General features: G+C 35.8%; 1 protein-coding gene across 5 annotated transcripts in view; it reads left to right on the forward strand.

The window, feature by feature from the left end:
* CNTLN (centlein) overlaps positions 1-22,773 on the forward strand; it is a 357,018-nt gene that overhangs the window by 250,283 nt on the left and 83,962 nt on the right. For all 5 annotated transcript variants that reach the window (XM_070375943.1, XM_070375940.1, XM_070375942.1 and 2 more), the window contains 3 exons: positions 3,698-3,789; positions 7,946-8,487; positions 12,981-13,158. In XM_070375943.1, the coding sequence (XP_070232044.1) occupies positions 3,698-3,789; positions 7,946-8,487; positions 12,981-13,158 (812 nt within the window). The remainder of the gene's footprint in view (positions 1-3,697; positions 3,790-7,945; positions 8,488-12,980; positions 13,159-22,773) is intronic.

The following is a 22,773-nucleotide window of genomic DNA, read 5'->3' on the forward strand; positions in this document are numbered from 1 at the left end:
GGAGTACAAAAATGAAGCAGGGCAAAGGCTAACAGAGTTTTGCCAAAAGAACACACTGGTCATGGTAAACACCCTCTTCCAACAACACGAGGGATCACTCTATACATGGACATCACCAGATGGTCAATACTGAAATCAGATTGATTTTTTTCCTTGCAGCTGAAGATGGAGAGGTTCTACACATTCAGTAAAAACAAGACTAGGAGCTGACTGTGGGTCAGGTCATGAACTCCTTATTGCAAAATTCAGACTTAAAATGAAGAAAGTAGTGAAAACCACTAGACCAAAATCCCTTTCGATTATATGGTGCAAGTGACAATTAGATTCAAGGGATTAGATCTGATAGACAGAGAGCCTATGGATGAACTATGGATGGAGGTTTGTGACATTGAACAGGAGGCAGTGATCAAAACCATCCCCAAGAAAAAGAAATTCAAAAAGACAAAATGATTGTCTGAGGAGGCCTTACAAATAGCTGAGAAAAGAAGAGAAGCGAAAGGCAAAGGAGAAAAGGAAAAATACATCTATCTGAATGCCAAAGTTCCAAAGAATAGCAAGGAGAGATAAGAAAGCTTTCCTCAAACTACCACACAATTGCACTCATCTGACAAGTTAACAACATAATGCTCAAATTCTCCAAGCTAGACTTCAACAGAATGTGAACCAAGAACTTCCAGATGTTCAAGCTGGATTTAGAAAAGGCAGAAGAACCAGAGATCAAGTTGCCAACATCTGTTGGGTCATATAAAAAGCAAGAGAATTCCAGAAAAATGGCTACTTCTGTTGCATTGACTGCAGTAAAGCCTTTGACTGTGTGGATCACAACAAACTGTGGAAAATTCTTAAAGGAATTTTAATACCTTTAAGGTATTAAAGGTGGGAATTAAGGAATACCTTAATACTATTAAGGTATTTAAGGTGGGAATACCAGGCCACCTAACCTGCCTCCTGAGAAATCTATATGCGGGTTAAGAAGCAACAGTTAGAACCAGATATGGAACAATGGACTGGTTCCAAATTGGGAAAGGAGTACGTCAAGGCTGTGTACTGTCATCCTGCTTATTTAATTTATATGCAAAGTACATCATGCGAAATGCCAGGCTAGATGGAGCACAAGCTGGAATCGAGATTGCTGGGAGAAATATCAATAACCTCAGATATGCAGATGACACCACCCTTATGGTAGAAAGCAAAGAGGAACTAAAGAGCCTCTTGATGAAAGTGAAAGAGGGGAGTGAAAAAGCTGGCTTAAAACTCAGCATTCAGAAAACTAAGATCTTGGCATCCAGTCCCATCATTTCATGGCAAATAGATGGAGAAACAAGGGAAGCAGTGACAGACTTTATTTTGGGGGCCTCCAAAATCACTGCAGATGGTGACTGCAACCATGAAACTAAAAAAAACTGCTTACTCCTTGGAAGAAAAGCTATGACCAACCTAGACAGCATATTAAAAAGCAGAGACTTAATTTGCCAACAAAGGTCTGTCTAGTCAAAGCTCTTGTTTTTCCAGTAGTCATGTTTGGATGTGAGCCTTAGACCATAAAGAAACCTGAGTACCAAATAATTAATGCTTTTGACCTGTGTTGTTGGAGAAGACTCTTGAGAGTCCCTTGCACTGCAAGGAGATCCAACCAGACCATCCTAAAGGAAATCAGTCCTGAATATTCATTGGAAGGACTGATGCTGAAGTTGAAGCTCCAAAACTTTGGCTACCTGATGCAAAAAAATGACTCATTGGAAAAGACCCTGATGCTGGCAAAGATTGAAGGCAGGAGGAGAAGGGGACAACAGAGGATGAGATGGTTGGATGGCATCACCAACTCAATGGACATGAGTTTGAGCAAGCTGCAGGAGTTGGTGATGGACAGGGAGGCCTGGCGTGCTGCAGTCCATGGGGTCACAAGAAGTCGGACATGACTTACTTGTGAATGGTACTGAACTGAACTTAAGGTGAAGCATAGTCTCATACATCTACCAAAGGACAGAAATTGACCTGTATATTTCTAACTAGATCCTCTTTGTTCACTTCCCAAATCCTGAGATCCTTGGAAGGGAAGGGAATCAAGGGGCAGAGAGTTGGGTCTTTGTTCCTCTCCTTGGCCTGGCTCAGGCTGCTTGTATATTCTCTCTAAGACCTGTGAAGGTGAGAAACAGAATTTTCAACGGAAAACCACAAGTGAACATGCTCTTCCAGTTCACCTGTGAATCTTGAAGCACACTTAGGAGCACAAAAACAGCAATCAAATTCACTTTTAAATGTCTTTAACATTTATTTTGTTGGAATTATTTAGCTACTTTTAGTAGTGTATGGTCTTTGAGTATAGAACTGTTTTCTTATTTTTAAGTGTAAATATTTTACTAAGAACTATAGCAGATATTTAAATCACTAGAACAGATGAATTGTATTTGCATATTATTTCTATATTGCTGAAAGAATGTTGTAAATGAATTCAGCACCATGGTGTTAGGGGACTAGAAAGAGAAACTTGGGAACCAATCGATGATTATCAAGGTAAAGGTACATATTCCCCAGGTGGCAAATTCTACCTATTCTGACTTTTATTATCCTTAGGATAATGTTCTATTTATTTCGTGAGTACAGAAGTTTTAATTGGATATGTCATGTTTCAAAGACAAAAGAAATGCCTAATTCACTCTAACAAACTTGTTAGTCACTGTTTATACCAAGAGGATTTCTACTCTACAGAGAATAATATTGTTTTCCTTTTCCTTTGTTGATAAATCAAAGTTTTACACTGACCTACAGCAGCCAAGCATACTTTAAAGCAAAAGCATCTCAGACTAATACAGATATACAGCCTTTTAGCTTTATGTCTTGTTATTTTTGCCCCCTTTTTGATTTTTTGAGGAATATAACTCAAAAATAATTCAGTAAGAAAATATTAAATTTGTCACTAATTTATCTAAGAAAAATATTTATAGGTTTTAATGTATTTCAATTCTAATAATATTAACTGAAGTTTTATGATTTTTTTCCTTTAATAATGTTATGTTTCTTATATAGTTTTGCTTGTTTGAAGGGATGCTTGGGCAGTGTAGGAATGATTTGAACTTTACCCTTAACTGGGTAAAGTCAGTTATTCTGGAAATGTGATTTTTGTGCTTTACGCTGCCAGTGCAAGATCTTTTACTAAAAAAAAAAAAAAAAAAGGTGGTGGTAAGGGGGGTTACAGTTTCAGTCTACCCTAATTCTGTTACTGTTTGCTTTGTTCTGCAATCACTCTGATCCTCCTGGCAGGGAACAAGATCCAGAGAACAAAACTAGTAGTGACTGTGTAGATAAAAAGGCAGTGAATTCTGCTTTTAAGGCAAAGAGGGAATAGTCTACAAAAGAATGAAAATGGGAATAAAAGTACAGCATTGTTAACCTGCAGATCTGTTGTACCTTTGAAAATCTTACACTGCCAAAAAAAAAAAAAGTGACACTACAAAGATACATAATTATGTGACTGAAAATCTTGAAAAGGGTCACCATTCAGCTTATGGCCAATATTTGACAATGAAATAGACTACATTATTCATAGTGGAGAAACTATAGACCCCTTTTCCTTAAAATGACAGGACAGTGTTTTCGCAGTATATGGGGTACCATAATATATTTTTTATATATATATATATATATATATATATATGTAATACTATATAGATATACTATATTATTTATTCTCTGCCAGAACAACTCTTTAGACACGATGAAGACGATGGGGTCAAGAAGAGTACTCCAGAGAAGAATTGGAAAGAAATGTCGGAGCAGACATTACAGAAGGTATTCTAATCTTTAAGATATTGAACTGAGCAAGTTAAATCTGAATTTTAATATAAAGGATTATGTTTTAAAATGAGGGCTCTTGAACTTAAACCTTGTGTGACTCCTTAATTTAAATTCAAAATCATTGGCTTACCAAAATGGGGTTAAAAAATCAATGTTAGTGAAATAAGAATTGTGGAAACACTTATGCTTCTTTTGACATAGATTTAAAATATTTTTAAGAGATAAAAAGAATGAATTTAACAATAGAAAGTATAAAAATTTTTACATTTCAACACATTTATTTAAACTACAATATTTAAACTAAAAAAAAAGCATAGTTTTAGTTTTATGTAGTAAAATGGTAATATGTTTATAATTTTAAAGTTAAAGTTGAAAATTATACATTCTCATCTCATTTTAGATAAACATTTATGCCCATATGATTTGGTATAACTCTCCCTGTTTTAACAGAACCCCTCCATATAAATCCTATAGTCACTTTACAACATGGTTATCTTCATTAATAAAATGTTGTTTAAAAATCTTAACATTTATCTTTGCAATTTTGTACTTAAATATTAGTCATCAATTTCAGTTAAATGGGCTTGGTTTTATTTTAACACTTTTCGTTATTGTTATAAAGGAAATGTTCTTTAAATAGATTATTCTTGTAACCAGTTACCACTTGGATACTTAGAAAAAGCTGGAAGTGTCCATATATATAGACAAAATATTAGTGTAGTTACTTAAATTTTCTACATCTGTGGATTTCTTTGTAGGAAATCTGTTAATATACAGCAGATGATGAGATTCCTTATACTTCTAACACTCGCCATATGGTCAGGTAACAGAGGCTGTCATCTCATTATTACTGAATGACACATATCAGTTTGACATTATAACCTAGAGAACAAGAAATGCTCATGTTCATTTATCTTAAGGTAAAATAAGTAATTGAAATAAAGTATGTACTTCCAGAATGTATTACAGTTTATAGCAGCTTACCTTTTTTGTTTCAGAACAATTTGTTCATTTTTTCCAGGTCTTGTATAATTTTTATTTCCATGGATATATTATACTATACTGCTACTTACTACCTTGGGGTATAAACCCTAAAGAAATTTATTATTTCATTCCAACTGCCATAAATAATGTGGAGGAGAAAAAATAATTTTCCTCTATTTTTCTGTGTTCTTGGATATGACATCCCTTGTAATAAAAAGACAGGTTAACAGGGAAAAACTGAAGTTTAATAACATGTATACTTCCTGTATACATATGAGATAACGCATGGAAACTGACACTGTGAAATGGCCTAAGCTATCACTTTAAATACCTTCTTCAACTAAGACAAGAAAAGATGTTGGGGCTGTGGAGTCAGTTACTACTCAGTTTTTAGGTGTTCTCCTATGTCTGCAGTTTCTTAAAAACAACCAGCTCAAGAGAAGACATGTGCCAAAGAGACATTTTAGAGTGTCAGAATTCTGCTCCCCATAATTGCCTACTACTATAGCAGATCCAGAAATTCATTTTAACTCCTGAAAAACCCAAAGGAATTATTTTCATAGGACTGTGTGTCAAATTTGTCACTTAAAAAAAATAATGCAATTATATGAGTCATAATTTAACCCCTTTTAGTTAAGTTTCCTTATTTTACAAGGATATATATGAAATTCAGAATGGCTTTAAAAGATTTTGAAAACATGAAAACAATATTTGTATATAGTAGAAATGAAACGTATGAGTAGATTTGTTTTTTAAAAAAAATTATTAACATTTCAACCCTTATGGGGTAAATTGTGTCTCCCTTCTCCAGGGATCTTTCCAACCCAGGGATCGAGCCCAGGTCTCCTGCATTGCAGGCAGATTCTTTACCATCTGAGCCACCAGGAAGCCCAATTGTGTCTCCTCCCCCAACCAAATTCTTATGTCAAAGTCCTAATCTCCTGTATCTCAGAATATGACTGTATTTGAAGATGAAGGTCTTTAAAGAGTTAAGTTAAAATGAGGTTATCAGGGTCTAAGTCACCCAATCTATGTACATTGTTATGACAGCACTAGCAAAGTAATACACAAACTTCAAAAAGTCAGGTGTTTTATTTCAGTTTTGAAAGAAGCCATCTTTTTGGTAAATTAAATTCTCAGTACTGGACTTGAGATGATCTATTAGCACACAAACCAAATGCCTTTAACAGTTCCCTAGACTTTCATTTTCAAATATAGTTTGAAACTTTCCTTTCTGTTTTTGGAGAAGTAAAGTCAATTTGGGAGAAGGAAATGGCAACCCACTCCAGTATTCTTACCTAGAGAATCCTGTGGACAGAGGAGCCTGGTGGGCTGCTCTCCATAGGGTCTCACAGAGTCGGGCAGGACTGAAGTGACTTAGCACACCTGCATGCATTGGAGAAGGAAATGGCAACCCACTCCAGTATTCTTGCCTAGAGAATCCCGGGGTCAGAGGAGCCTGGTGGGCTGCTGTCTTTGAGGTCGCACAGAGTCAGACACGACTGAAATAACTTAGCAGCAGCAGCAGCAAAGTCAATTTGACAATAATTTTTAGAGAGTGACCTTGAATAACACTTTCATATGTGCTATGAACTTTCCTTCATCAAATTCTTTAGAAGTAGTATCTATGTTGTTCCCCATTTTAAACTTAAATACAAATAATCTTGACTAGTTTTATGATTAAAAATAGATTCACAGTAGGCAGTTAACAAACTTTAAACATTTTAAACATACCAGACCTAAAAAAGGTATTTCTCCATTGTTGCATATGAAATTTTCATGAGTTGTACCCAATCTTAAAATAAAATAAAAAAATAATGCCAGTTTCCAGGATTGAACTTTCAAATTTAAGATGTTTGCTACATTTCTTCATAACATATTATATTTTAATCAAAAGTGTAAGTTGATTAAAAGCTAATTCAGCAGTATTTAGTGTAGGTAACTGCATTTTTAGCTCAAGTAATTTTATTAAATAGCTGTTATGATTAATAATAATGAAATGATGGTGATAAAATGTTTAGAACTTACTGTTTGCTAAGAATTGTCATATATGATCATATTTAATACTTATAACTTAGAAGATAGCTGTTACTATTCCCATTTTACAGATGAGGAAAGTAAAGGTAAAATAGATTAATATCTCACGGGGTAAAGCAGTCAGAGCTAGAAGTGAGATCTAGACCAGGCTCAAAATTCAATTTCCTCCAGACTGAACTCCTTCTTACTAATATTTTTATATCATCACTGTCAAAATCATTTTTAATGTTATAATAGTTTATTTTCATAAAATAATTTAAAAAAATACAGTCCCTTTAAATTCACTGCACTTTGGAATCTAACATGCTAAAATATTTTAAAGTATATTTATGAAAACTATACTATTTGGGGCAGTGATTAAAAAATCACTGAGAGAAACTGAAGAGATTATAAAAGGGTGATATTCCTGATTTGCTTGTAGAATTTTTTACTAAATGGAGAATATGATTTGGTGATAGAGTGATTTGGAAAAAGTAAAAATGTTCATGTATTCCTAAACATGGTATTTTTTGTCACATTATCCAGCTCTCCAGTAAAGTATTTGCATTGAGAGGGAACAACAGAATGTGTTACCCAGAGATCTACAGTAGTCTGGTGCAAACTCATATACGTCTACTCTTGTTTTGTCTTTAGATGAAAATGGTATATAAGGTGATGGCATAAGCCATTTTGGGGAGTTACTCAGTTTTCCTGGATATCTCCCAAGTATACAGGAGTTATACATGTTATTAAATTTTTGTTTTTCTGTTTTTAATCTGTCATATCAATTTCATTCTTAGACCAAAGAACCTAGAATAGTAGAAAGAAATGTTTTCTTTCCCAACAGTAGATTATAAAGCCAAAGCATTTATGGTCTCACAGAACTCTGCAGAGCTTATTAGTATAGTTAGTATATCACATTGTGTAAAATTTTTTAACTTCTTTTACCATCTGTCCTTTATTTAAAAGATGTATTATTGCATTTTAGAATTTATTTATCTATACCACCTTAGAATTAGTTAGAAATTAAGTACATTTTTATTTTGTCCGTATGCTAAATTAAATTTTATTTTTATAAGTTAGAAATAATAAAAATACAGTAGATTCTGGTTTGGGCTTTTAAAAAAATAAATAAAACTTTTTTGTTTAGGTCATTGAATTGGAAAATCGGCTAAAATCTTTTGAGAAAAGGTCAAGAAAATTAAAAGAAGGGAATAAAAATTTAATAAAAGAAAATGATTTCCTGAAATCTCTTGTTAAAGAGCAGCAAGAAGATGCAAAGACCAGAGAAAAAGAGCTGGAACAGTTAAAAAAGGGAAGTAAAGGTGTGGAAAAAGACAAAGCTAAACTTGAGGCAAAAATCAGTGAGCTGGAGATAGAAGTCATTTCCCTAAGGAGACAAGTGGCAGAAGCTAATGAGTTGAGAAATGAAAATGAAGAGCTGATGAATTCAGTGGAGAAATTACAGCATTCAGCGGACAAAGCTAAATCTGAGATGGCCACCACGGAAGCGCGATCTGGATCTGGGCAATCTGAGTGTAAGACAACCACTACCAAGGTTAAATTTAAAACAGCCAAGAAAAAGTGCTCTGTGGGTCGTTACCACACTGTTCTCAATCACTCCATCAAGGTCATGAGCAATGTGTTTGAGAACCTCAGCAAGGACGACTGGGAGGACGTGAGTGAAAGCAGGTAAAGCTCTCATTAACTTAGGTCTGTGGTGGGGACACTGTGCATATGTGAAGCACCAGCAAATGGAGATTGAATTTCAACTACTGTCGATTTGGTATTCAGAAAAAATACTGTCAGATCCTTTGAAATATCTTGGGAGGTCTTGTTCTGAGCTTATTGACTGAAATTTGCATGCAAAATTAGCCACAACTGCATGAGTATTTGAATAGGTGCCAGGAAACCCAAAAGAAGGCAATGCTTGATTTCTTCCAGTGATGCTATTTTCATGCAGTCATGAGGCTTGAAATTGACAGTTTGGCAGGTTGATTTAATTTGCTGGCCCTTTGCATATTCACCACTGACAGCTAAGGATTCCCAGGCAAGCCTACTAAGTCGGTTTAGTTATCTTGTGACATGGCAACCTGGGAGGAGAAACATTTTTTCCCCTTAATTTAGTTAGATAAATTTTGAATGACCCATTTCAGCTTGTTACCAGATGTCTACAAGCTGTTTAACATCCTTTAAATTAAGAACCATCTTCACTAATTATTTCATGTATGTATTATGCAAAGTCATTGTACTAACTTTAATTGAATGGTGGCTAAAATTCTTTCTTTAAAGTTAAAGCTCTACAGATTGCTAGTTGTAAGTTATATAACCCCTAGTGAATAGCAGCAAGGAAATACTAAAAATCTATAATATTTCTTTCCTTTACCCCTGGCTATCCATTCACAGACACACTTGAAGCATGTCAGTAAAACCACAAAGGTAAATGGATGATAGAACACCTTTTTATACCTAAATAATAGGGACATTTAGTGTTGCCAGAATTGCTAACAGACACCTGGAACAATTTTCTGTAATTCTGTCTTGTTTTATAGCAGCATATATTTCCTTTTATTTTCCTAAGTTTTTTTTTTAATCTACAGTCGTGGTCTGTTTTAGATTTGAGATGTTTCTGGATAGTTTTTTTAGACATAGAAGTGAAACATTTTAAAATGCAGTTCTCAAACTTGTTTGCATATTAGAATCACCTGGGGATCTTATAAAAATTCCAAAGCTCAGGCCACATCCCAGAACAATTAAATCATAACTTCTGGAGCGAGATACAAGCTTCAGTAGTTTTGGAGTCTCTGCAGCTGATTCCAATATGCAGACAAGTTTGGGAACCAGTGTTTTAAATGAACATTGGTCATGCCTCTGGTCTTTATGCAGGTGAAAAACTCAGAAACAAATTTACAAAAGTAGTAAGACCAAATCTGCATTCCTACTTCTTTGTTATCTCTTCTAAGGTTTTCTTCTATGTTTTCAAAAGCAATTAGAGATAAAATCCTACTTGGCTTAAAACCCACTAAGTGTTTATCAATGTCTTCCAGGAAATTCTGGTTTCATCTACTAATTATATCTCATAAGTGGGTACTACCACACTTCATAATATAGTTGTACATATTTACTCATGTGTATGTATATGTGAATAAATACATGAAAGTTAAGAAATACACTCAGTTCAATTTTGTCTTCTTAATGCATGTCAGAAGGTCGTGTATTTTAGGAGATTATCACCATATCTATTAAAACATAGGGGTCGTCATTTTAAATTATTTAGCAGTGAAACTCAGTTTTACACTGTGAGGATTATATTACATTTCCTGCCTGACAGAACAATCTTAGGAATCACTCAAATGCAAAGAATTCTCAAACTATTAGAAATCCTAAATGAAGCTTCAGGATTTCAGAATATTCTATTGGATTGGCCAAAAACTTCATCCAGATTTTTCCATAATGTTTGTCTTACGGAAAACCTGAACAAACTTCTGGGCCAACCCAAATATTTCTTTTAGATTTTCATTGTCTGAAATATAAAAAATTTACTTGGATAGTGAGGAAAATAGAGCTTGGTCCTTTATATATTTGTATGATCCTATATCATCATTGCTGCTGCTGCTGCTGTCGCTTCAGTCATGCCCGACTCTGTGCGACCACATAGACGGCAGCCCACCAGGCTCCCCCAACCCTGGGATTCTCCAGGCAAGAACACTGGAGTGGGTTGCCATTTCCTTCTCCAGTGTATGAAAGTGAAAAGTGAAAGTGAAGTCGCTCAGTCGTGTCCGACTCTTAGCGACCCCATAGACTGCAGCCTACCAGGCTCCTCTGTCCATGGGATTTTCTGGGCAAGAGTACTGGAGTGGGGTGCCATTGCCTTCTCCGATATCATCATTACCTTATTAATATTTATCTCCCATTGTTGTATAGCATTATAAAAGCATGATGTCAAATAACAACAAAAAAAAATACAATTTAGTAACAAGTGTGGGGAACAAGCACAGATTAGGGGAGTCCAGTGCCTAACAAGCTGTGGAGGACTCTTTAAGAGATTTGAGGCAAGAGGGAGTTTTAAAGCACTTTAGAAGAGGCCAGGGCTTCTCTGGTGGTTCAGTGGTAAAGAATCTGCTTACAAATAAGGGGGACATGGGTTTGATCCTTGTGTCAGGAAGATCCCCCGGAGAAGAAAATGGCAGTCCACTCCAGTATTCTTTCCTGGGAAATCCCGTGGATAGAGGAGCCTGGTGGGCTAGAGTCCATGAGATGGCAAAAGAGTTGGACACAACTTAGCGGCTATACAGCAACAGTAAGAAGAGGCCAAGCAGAAACAGAACATGACTGATTAGAAGATCAGGGATTTTCTTTTAAGGCTAGTGGGTAAGGTAAACTAGCTGAAGCTGGGTTGGGGGATTGTGATTGGTGTATGTTAAATTTCCTTGACAGTGATGTATTTTGCATTAATGTTTTGATGATGAATTTGGTTTTGGTTACTGACTGGGGCCACTGGGGCAACTTGCATTTTGTGGGTCCCAATATACGAATTACCTTTATCTTGATAGGTAACAATCAGCAGGGGTTGTTAATACTTTGAAGAAGAAAAGCAGAATTTCAGCAAAACATGTTTATCAAATCTGTGGAAAAGGAGACAGTGAAAGTGCTGGAAAATACATTACAAAATAGAATCAAAATCCCCAAAGATCACAATAGACTGGGAAGATATAGTTATCCAAAAGATTATAGGGTCCTATACTTGGCTTAAAATGCCAAATTTTCAGCTATACAATGGGAAAAATATGAGACTTAATGTATGTAAAAATATTTTAGGAGGTTTTGTTAAATCCTTTATGCCTCAGTTCATAATGCATGCTGGAAAAGCTTACACAAATTTAGTCTGCATCTATCAGGACTTCTCATAGTACACCTGAAATATGAAATTAAATTCTGGACATAATGGTCCATCAGAATACGCTGGTGTTCTTTCAAGAGGGATCAGGATGGGAAAGCATCTCAAAAACATTTATGTTAAGAATATTAGATCAAGCTAGAGATGTTTTTCTTAGAGAAACCACTGTTGCTGGTGTCATATCAGTTCAGTTCAGTTCAGTTCAGTTGCTCAGTTGTGTCCGACTCTTTGTGACCCCATGAATTGCAGCATGCCAGGCCTCCCTGTCCATCACCAACTTCCGGAGTTCACCCAAACTCATGTCCATCGAGTCGGTGATGCCATCCAGCCATCTCATCCTCTGTCGTCCCCTTCTCCTCTTGCCCCCAATCCCTCCCAGCATCAGAGTCTTTTCCAATGAGTCAACTCTTCACATGAGGTGGCCAAAGTACTGGAGTTTCAGCTTTAGCATCATTCCTTCCAAAGAACACCCAGGACTGATCTCCTTTAGAATGGACTGGCTGGATCTCCTTGCAGTCCAAGGACTCTCAAGAGTCTTCTCCAACACCATAGTTCAAAATTATCAATTCTTCATTGCTCTATGTCCAAATAGATCATCCATGTAGAAAAGAGATTGGACTTAGATTTCTAGTCAACATTAACACTAGCACTTCTAATCTTCTTCCCTTTATTTTTTTTTACACAAACTATTAATGTACTATTTCAAACTATTAACACACACTGTGTGTAAAACTTAGTCCTCTTATTTCTTATGTGTACCCCCACCCCACTAGGATGAAAGCTACCCAAGGGCAAGGATTTCCTTAAGTATTTTATTAAACGATGACTACTCATAAGAGATGGAACTAAGATCAGTGGGTGAATGGCTCAGAGATTCAAATTTTGTCCTACACTAAGAGAAAACTTTCCTTTCTGTTACAAACTATTAAAACTTTCTGCCCTGGCTCAGAAAGTAGTGAGTGTTCTAACCTTGAACATGTCAAAACATGTGCTTCCTGAGTTTTACACTTAGGGAAATACTATAGAAGTGATACTGGCAAGCATGTGATATTACATAATCTAAATTCTTGATGAGATTTTATAATTTAGTAAAATCTATTTATACAAATTTTCTCTCAATATATTTAGACTGTCTCTTAACAATGAGAACTAGTAAATGTTCAAATTAAATTTACAGCTATATGTATATATATGAAACTTGTGCTATTATTTAGTCTTGAACTTAAAAGAGGTACATTTAACAACTCTTCTTCTTGGGTTTTATGTCTCCCCCTTTTTCCAAAATCAGTGATTCTGAAACACAGAACTTACGAAATTTGGGAACAATTATTGTAGAAACATCCCAGAAAATAAGTCCAACAGAAGACAGACGAGACCAGAAAGAACGTGACCAGACAGAGGACAGCCAAATGCAAGGAAAAGAAATAGTACAGATATATCCAAATGTAGAGGACAAGACCCCAAAGGTATATAACAGTTTTGATTAATTATAGACTTTTTAATTTCATCTCATGTGTCATAACTTTAATCAATTTTTCTTGCCAGTGATTTAATGTGAATCCTTAAAAATTGTTTTCTTTGTAATATGCAGTGAAAATACTCACTTAAATAATTTTCAAGTACTAATTTGTTAAAAATCTTTTGCATAGATAAAAATGTAAGTAGATATAATTTTCCTAAATATAAATCTTAAAAGTATCTCAGCCAGAAATAAATGTGATAATAAGTTCATTACTATTTTCAGGTACATAAAATATACAAAGAGAAGAAACTTCTGTTTTTGTATTAGCTTTCATAATAACAAATTTAGTCTGACTAAATCTTTGAATTTCTAATTTCTACCTAATATAAATACATTAGGTAATGTATATACATGTACAAATAAATACATGCTGCCCAATGTATTTATTTTATTTTTCTGATTTATTTCTTATTGCATGCTAATGTATTTTATTCCCCAATATATTTTAAGTCTTAAAATATTAATGTTCCAAGACAGCTTATTCAGTAATTCTTATTACTGATATATCATGTCACTAAAGATTTACTATTTGGCATAGATCAGTGAAAAACTGAGAAAAGATAATTTTATTTTGTTTTTTAAAAAAGATTAGCTTGAATTAACCTGCAAGGTTCTTTAAAAACCTTGTCTAAAGCTGTTTATTTTTTGAGATCTTGACAGAACTTTGGAGCAAAAAACTCAAGAATGACTAAAGTATATCTTAGTTACTACCATAATAAAGTTTAGATGAAAAACTATATGCTAAGTACCTGCTGATTGAGTGGTTCGTTGATAAATAGTTTTTAAAGAAATCTATTTTGCTATACATTATTTGGTTGGAATTTTTGTGTAACTGAAGTTGATTGTGTACAGCTTAATGAATTTATAAATAAAAGAAACTCATAATTCTATTCATAAAATAAGAGAATGTAGTATAAACTACTTTGAATAGATCTATGTACATTGTTGGGAGTCAGAAAATTATAGTTGGTCAAATTGTACCAATTGTATTTGGCAAATATTAGAACTTCTCACTTACTTCCAAGGTAACCATTATCTTAATTTTAGTCACTCCCCTTCTTTTCTTTATTGTTTTATCTCTCCTAACATTATGGTTAATTTTGCCTGTTTTTGAACTTTATGGAATCTATATTTTATTTTGTCTCTGGCCTTTTTGTTCAGTATTATGGGGGATATGTTCATTTTTATTGTTGTATATTATTTCACTATCGGAATATATCACAGTTTATATACCCATTCTACTATTGAATTTTGGGTTGCTTCAGTTTGGATTTCTTGTAAATGATGTTACAATGAATATTCTTGTAAACACAAGTATGGGCATTTCTACAATGAAATGCCTGGGGGTAGGATTACTGCACCATAGATTCTGTGTTTCTAAGATCTTAGATGATACTGTTTTCCAAAGTGTTGTACCAATTTGTTGCATCCCCTAGCAGTATATGAACATTTTTACTGCTTCTTATCAACATGTGTTATGTTAGTCCTTCTTATCTCAGCCACTTTTGTTTGTATATTGAGGTATATTATTGTGAGTTTATGTTCTATGATTACTAATAAGGTGTTGAATACTACTTCTTATAATTATTATTCATTTGGAGTTCTTCAGTGAATTGCTTCCTTAAGTGCTTCCCGCTTTACAAATGAATTGTCTGTCTTTTCCTTATTCATCTGGAGTTCTTATGTATACTACATATGAGTCTTCTGTTGATCCTATATTCTGCCCTATGCCATCCTGTGCCCTTTCACTCTTTTTAGTGGAATCTTTTGGGGAATAAAACATCATAATTCTAATGTGGTCAAATTTAATAATTTTTCCTGTATGAATAATACTGTTTTATGCTCTCTATAAATTTTTTACCTACTTTGACTTCAGTATTTTTATACTACCTTGTTGCCTTTTTCTGTATTGTCTGATTTACTGTTTTGATTTTGACCTCTATGTCTGACATTGATTTTTACATATGATGAATGATAGGGATTAAGTTTTACACTTTCCCCCACTCTGTGCAGTAGCACCACCTTTGTTGTAAATCAGGTGTGCATATACATGTGGGTATGTAACTAGACTTTTTCTTCTGTTCCATCACTATATTCATCTATATCATACTGTCTTGTCATTGTTATTTTATAGTAGTCTTAATTGATAATAGAACAAGTCTCCCATCTTGTTTTCGTTCAAGAGTCCCTTCAGTATTCTTGGTCCTTTGTTCTTTGGAATCAGCTTCTCACAAACAAACCTTTGGGATTTTGATAGGGACTCTATCAATATAAATTAATAATAAAACAATGAGAAGATTCTGAAAAGTAGAGAGGAGACAGACCAAGTAGGGATCTCAGAATTGGAGGAACAACCTGGTTAGTGAGGTCTCTGGGTTTTCATTTTGCCTCATATATCCTGGCCTGGATGCTGAAGAAATCTGCAACTTGGAAAGGCCAGTTGGTCAGATGATAGAAGCCCCCTATAAAACCCGGTTCTCTCTAGTCAAAGAACCAGAAAATGGACAGCCCAGTAAAACAGAAAACTTTTACATAATAACTGCCCTACCCTAGCCAAACACCATGGAAAAAACTGCAACCCTACCTCTACCCTCAACCAGTAAAGACCTAGTGAGGAACACACACTTGTATCTCACCTAGCTGTAAGAAGGCATGCCTTCTCCTCCTTTTAGGACCCATTGAAGAGCCATTGGTAATGACTCTTCCCTTTATGCCATTAGAGGTCACACAGGGAGTTGGACATCCATCTGTATCCAGCAATGAAGAGATGGCCCTTTCCTTTCCTAGCAGAGGTTTCTCTCAATTTCAGAGGTCAAGTGCAGAGATGGGGACTTTCATAACCTCCCATATCTATAAAGCCTCCCATACCCTCTCCACTATGTCAAGAGAGGCCAAGTGAGGAACAGAAACAAGATCATGCTCCAGTTCCCAACCAAGGTGGTATCAGCAGAGGTCTTTGGGGAGCCCAAGCTTTCACCCCCAGTGATAATGAGGTGCCCCTTACCAACCAGGATATCATCAGAGACTGGACCTCCATCCCCAGCTGGGAAGTACTGAGGAATACACCACCTAAAATGTCCAGAATGTAATTCAAAATCATTCATCATACCTAGCAACCAGAAACACCTCAACGTGTATGAAAAAAAGATAGCAAGAGAAGCTAACAGCAAGCTGACACAGCCATTCAAACTATATGATAGTAGTTTAAAGTAGCTATCATTAAAAATGCTTCAAGAAGCATTTACAAACAGGCTTGAAACAATGAAAAACAAGAACATCTCAAGAATGAAGTAGAAATTCTCATCAAAGAAATAGAAGATATAAAATAGAACCAAATGGAAATTTTAACAAAAAAATAACAGCTTTGTGTTCCCACCACAAAGGATGTCATCAGTGCCCACCACTCAATTTAATGTCAAGACTGGTGATACCAAGCATCCCCCAGGAGGGGAAGAAAGGTTTAACACTTACATAATGAAATAGAGAACCTAGAAATGGATTTACAAGTATGAAAAATAACTGATTTTTGAAAAAGGTGTAAAACAGTTCAGTAGAGGAGACAAGTAGTACTGGAAAAATTGGAGATCCCTAGGCAAAAAAAAAAAAAAAAAAAAAAATGAACCTAAACCCCACACTTTATACAAAAATTAACTTGAAATAAATCACAGATAGTGATGAAAAGGTAAAACTTTAAGAAGAAACCATAAGAGAAAATCTTAGAGTGTTTAAACTTAGAACTTGCTGAAGAGTTTTTAGACATGTTATCAAAAACATGGTCCTTAAAAGAAAACACCAGTAGATTAAACTGCATCAAAATTAAGAACTTTGCCTTTGTGAAAGACCGTATGAAGGGGGTTAAAAAAAACACCATGATACAGACCAGAAGGAAGTATTTATAAAACCATGTATTTGACAAAACACTGATATCTTGAATATATAAGGATTTTTGTTGAGGCTCAACAGTAGAAAAATAATTCAATTAGAAAAGAGGCAAAAGACATGAACAGACATTTCACAGAAACGAATAAATGGATAGCAAATAAGCACATATAAAGATGTTCAACATCATTAACCATTAGGGAAATAGAGATTGAAACCCTGATAAGATACACATCTATTAGAACAGCTAAAATTAAAAAATACCAAGTGCTGACAACGATGCAGAGAAATTGGGTCGCTCATATAGTACTAGTATATCTCTCATATAGTACTGTGAATATAAAGTGGTACAGCATTCTTGGAAGCAGTTGGTAGTTTCTTTTAAAGAAAGTTTATGCTTCCCATACAACCCAGCCATCTTACTCTTGGACATTTATCTCATAGAAATTAAATTTCTGTTTATCCCAAACAGTTACATCTGTACATGAGTGGTGATAACAGCTTTTTTTTAATAGCTACAAACTGCAACAAAAAAATTTTCTTCAATAGCTGAATGGTTAATCCATACTATAGAATACTACTCAAGAATAAAGAAGATATACAGGCTTTTGCTATATGCAGTGCCCTAGCATTGTGACCTCAGATTTCTCATCTAGAGTTGGAGCCTAGACTTGCCTTTCCTCCTACATCCTGTGTTGCTATTTAAATGAGTTTAAAGATCTGTATGCAGATCAAGAAGCAACAGTTAGAAATGAACATGGAATAACAGACTGGTTCCAGATTGGGAAAGGAGTATGTCAAGGCTGTTATTGTCACCCTGCTTATTTAACTTATATGCAGAGTACATCATGAGAAACGCTGGGCTCGATGAAGCACAAGCTGGAATCAAGATTGCTGGGAGAAATATCAATAACCTCAGATATGCAGATGACACCACCCTTATGGCAGAAAGCAAAGAATAACTAAAGAGCCTATTTGATGGAAGTGAAAGAGGAGAGTGAAAAAGTTGGCTTAGAGCTCAACATTCAGAAAATGAAGATCATGGTATCCAGTCCCATCACTTCATCGCAAATAGATGGGGAAACAGTGGAAACAGTGGCTGACTTTATTTTTTGGGGCTCCAAAATCACTGCAGATGGTGAATGCAGCCATGAAATTAAAAGACGCTTACTCCTTGGAAGAAAAGCTATGACCAACCTAGACAGCATATTAAAAAGCAGAGACATTACTTTGCCAATAAAAGTCCGTGTAGTCAAAGCTATGGTTTTTCCAGTAGTTACGTATGGATGTGAGAGTTGGACTGTAAAGAAAGCTGAGCACTGAAGAATTGATGCTTTAGAACTGTGGTGTTGGAGAAGACTCTTGAGAGTCCCTTGGACTGCAAGAAGATCCAACCAGTCCATCCTAAAAGAAATCAGGCCCCAGTGTTCATTGGAAGGACTGATGCTGAAGCTGAAACTCCAATACTTTGGCCACCTGATGTGAAGAACTGACTCATTTGAAAGACCCTGATGCTGGGAAAGATTGAAGATGGGAGGAGAAGGGGATGACAGAGAATGAAATGGTTGGATGGAATCACTGACTCGATGGACATGAGTTTGAGTAAGTTCCAGGAGTTGGTGATGTCAGGAAAGCCTGTCCTGCTGGGGACGCAGAGTCAGACACAACTGAACGACTGAACTGAAAGATCAAAAAGGATTATCAGTTGGCTTATATTTTGCTGGCCACTTTGCTTATTGCTTGTCTCTGAATTTGTTTGTTTGGGCTGCAACGCAAGACTTGTAGGATCTTAGTTTCCCAACTAGGGATCAAACCCGGGTCCCCAGCAGTGAAAGCCCAGAATCCTAACAACTGGTCCACCGGGGAAATCCCTCTGAATTCTTGCTTTACTTTATTTTTGGCCTCAGAATTTACCGTAACACTTTCTCACATTTAAAACATGATTTAAATGTGCTTACTTCAAAGTATATTTCTGGATTTCTCATGAGTAGTAACACTGGAAATGGAAGCCTCTTTTTAATTTTAGGTCCAGTTAATTTGATACCAACCACTGGATCATGGGAAAAGCAAGAGAATTCCAGAAAAACATCTATTTCTGCTTTATTGACTATGCCAAAGCCTTTGACTGTGTGGATCACAATAAACTGTAGAAAATTCTGAAAGAGGTGGGAATACCAGACCACCTGATCTGCCTCTTGAGAAATTTGTATGCAGGTCAGGAAGCAATAGTTAGAACTGGACATGCAACAACAGACTGGTTCCAAATAGGAAAAGGAGTTCATCAAGGCTGTATATTGTCACCCTGTTTATTTACCTTATATGCAGAGTACATCATGAGAAAGGCTGGACTGGAAGAAACACAAGCTGGATTCAAGATTGCCAGGAGAAATATCAATAACCTCAGATATGCAGATGACACCACCCTTATGGCAGAAAGCGAAGAGGAACTCAAAAGCCTCTTGATGAAAGTGAAAGTGGAGAGTGAAAAAGTTGGCTTAAAGCTCAACATTCAGAAAACAAAGATCATGGCATCCGATCCCATCACTCCATGGGAAATAGATGGGGAAACAGTGGAAACAGTGTCAGACTTTATTTTTCTGGGCTCCAAAATCACCACGGATGGTGACTGCAGCCATGAAATTAAAAGACGCTTACTCCTTGGAAGGAAAGTTTACGACCAACCTAGATAGCATATTCAAAAGCAGAGACATTACTTTGCCAACAAAGGTTTGTCTAGTCAAGGCTATGGTTTTTCCAGTGGTCATGTATGGATGTGAGAGTTGGACTGTGAAGAAGGCTGAGCACTGAAGAATTGATGCTTTTGAACTGTGGTGTTGGAGAAGACTCTTGAGAGTCCCTTGGACTGCAAGGAGATCCAACCAGTCCATTCTGAAGGAGATCAGCCCTGGGATTTCTTTGGAGGGAATGATGCTAAAGCTGAAGCTCCAGTACTTTGGCCACCTCATGCGAAGAGTTGACTCATTGGAAAAGACTCTGTTGCTGGGAGGGATTGGGGGCAAGAGGAGAAGGGGACGACAGAGGATGAGATGGTTGGATGGCATCACTGACTCGATGGACGTGAGTCTGAGTGAACTCCGGGAGTTGGTGATGGACAGGGAGGCCTGGCGTGCTGCGATTCATGGGGTTGCAAAAATTCGGACACGACTGAGCGACTGATCTGATCTGATCTTATCTGAAGGTAACTAATTGGAGAACGAAATGGCAACACACTCCAGTATTCTTGCCTGGAAAATCCCATGGACAGAGGAGTCTGGTAGGCTATAGTCTATGGGGTTGCAAGAGTGGGACACTATTTAGTGAGCAACTTAGCTCACATACATGGTAACTAATATTGGTAATTGGTAGTTCTGATTTGGATCTTTTTACAGTAGTCAGTACATAATATTAATTGAGTCTTAATGATTAAAGAATTGATTAATTAATTTAAAATCAAGTAAATAAAAATGAAAAATAAAAATACCTTGAGAAATGAAACATGTTTCATTTATAGGAAAGTATTTATTTTAAAGGAAGTTCCTATCTTAGGAGTCTATGGTATTTGTGTTAATAAATCAGTTTTTTTACTTTAAGGACATGGTTTATATATGGGTAGGTGGGTTCTTTACCACTGAGCCACAAAGGAAGCCCATATATAATTTAGTATAACGTATATGTCTGTCAATATAAAATATATGGCTCAATGTCAGAATAACAATCAGTTAAATTTTTACTTTCCTTCAATTGAATTGGATTTTTTGAAAAAGGTTCTTTTATTTAAAGAAATAATTTTCTAGATTGATATTGTTCCTGTTCCCTGGCAATAAATTCTTAAGACGATATATTTTATTGTTAGGATTTATAATATTTTTTAATATAAATTAATTTATTTTAATTTGAGGCTAATTACTTTACAATATTGTATTGGTTTTGCCATACATCAACATGAATCTGCCATGTGTGTACACATGTTCCCCATCCTGACCCACCCTCCCACCTCCCTCCCCATACCATCCCTCTGGGTCATCCTAGTGCACCAGCCCTGAGCATCCTGTATCATGCATCAAACCTGGACTGGCGATTCGTTTCACATATGATACTATACATGTTTCAATGCCATTCTCCTATATCATTCCACCCTCGCCCTCTCCCACAGAGTCCAAAAGACTGTTCTATACATCTGTGTCTCTTTTGCTGTCTCACATACAGGGTTATTGTTACCATATTTCTAAACTCCATATATATATGCGTTAGTATACTGTATTGGTGTTTTTCTTTCTGGCTTACGTCACTCTGTATAATAGGCTCCAGTTTCATCCACCTCATTAGAACTGATTCAAATGTATTCTTTTTAATGGCTGAGTAATACTCCATTGTGTATATGTACCACAGCTTTCTTATCCATTCATCTGCTGATGGACATCTAGGTTGCTTCCATGCCCTGGCTATTATAAACAGTGCTGCGATGAACATTGGGGTACACGTGTCTCTTTCAGTTCTGGTTTCCTCAGTGTGTATGCCCAGCAGTGGGATTGCTGGATCATATGGCACTTCTATTTCCAGTTTTTTAAGGAATCTCCACACTGTTCTCCATAGTGGCTGTACTAGTTTGCATTCCCACCAACAGTGTAAGAGGGTTCCCTTTTCTCCACACCCTCTCCAGCATTTATTGCTTGTAGACTTTTGGATCGCAGCCATTCTGACTGGTGTGAAATGGTACCTCATGTGGTTTTGATTTGCATTTCTGTGATAATGAGTGATGTTGAGCATTTTTTCATGTGTTAGCCATCTGTATGTCTTCTTTGGAGAAATGTCTATTTAGTTTTTTGGCCCATTTTTTGATTGGGTCATTAATTTTTCTGGAATTGAGCTGCAGGAGTTGCTTGTATATTTTTGAGATTAATCCTTTGTCAGTTGCTTCATTTGCTATTTTTTCTCCCATTCTGAAGACTGTCTTTTCACCTTGCTTAGAGTTTCCTTTGTTGTGCAAAAGCTTTTAATTTTAATTAGGTCCCATTTGTTTGTTTATTTTTGCTTTTATTTAGAATATTCTGGGAGGTGGGAATCTTCTAATATCCTCTAATATTCATAGAGGATCCTGCTGTGATTTATGTCAGAGAGTGTTTTTGCCTATGTTCTCCTCTAGGAGTTTTATAGTTTCTGGTCTTACATTTAGATCTTTAATCCATTTTGAGTTTATTTTTGTGTATGGTGTTAGAAAGTGTTCTAGTTTCATTCTTTTACAAGTGGTTGACCAGTTTTCCCAGAACCACTTGTTAAAGAGATTGTCTTTTCTCCATTGCATATTCTTGCCTCCTTTGTCAAAGATAAGGTGTCCATAGGTGCATGGATTTATCTCTGGGCTTTATTTCTTATTCCATTGATCTATATTTCTGTCTTGTGCCAGGACCATACTGTCTTGATGACTGTGGCTTTGTAGTAGAGCCTGAAGTCAGGCAGGTTGATTCCTCCAGTTCCATTCTTCTTTCTCAAATTCAAGGCTTTTTGTATTTCCATACAAATTGTGAAATTATTTGTTCTAGTTCTATGAAAAATACCGTTGGTAGCTTAATAGGGATTGCATTGAATCTATAGATTGCTTTGGGTAGTATACTCATTTTCACTATATTGATTCTTCCAATCCATGAAAATGGTATATTTCTCTGTTAGTGTCCTCTTTGAT

The sequence above is a fragment of the Bos mutus genome, chromosome 8, assembly GCF_027580195.1.
Source record: "Bos mutus isolate GX-2022 chromosome 8, NWIPB_WYAK_1.1, whole genome shotgun sequence".
Classification (NCBI taxonomy): Eukaryota; Metazoa; Chordata; class Mammalia; order Artiodactyla; family Bovidae; genus Bos; species Bos mutus.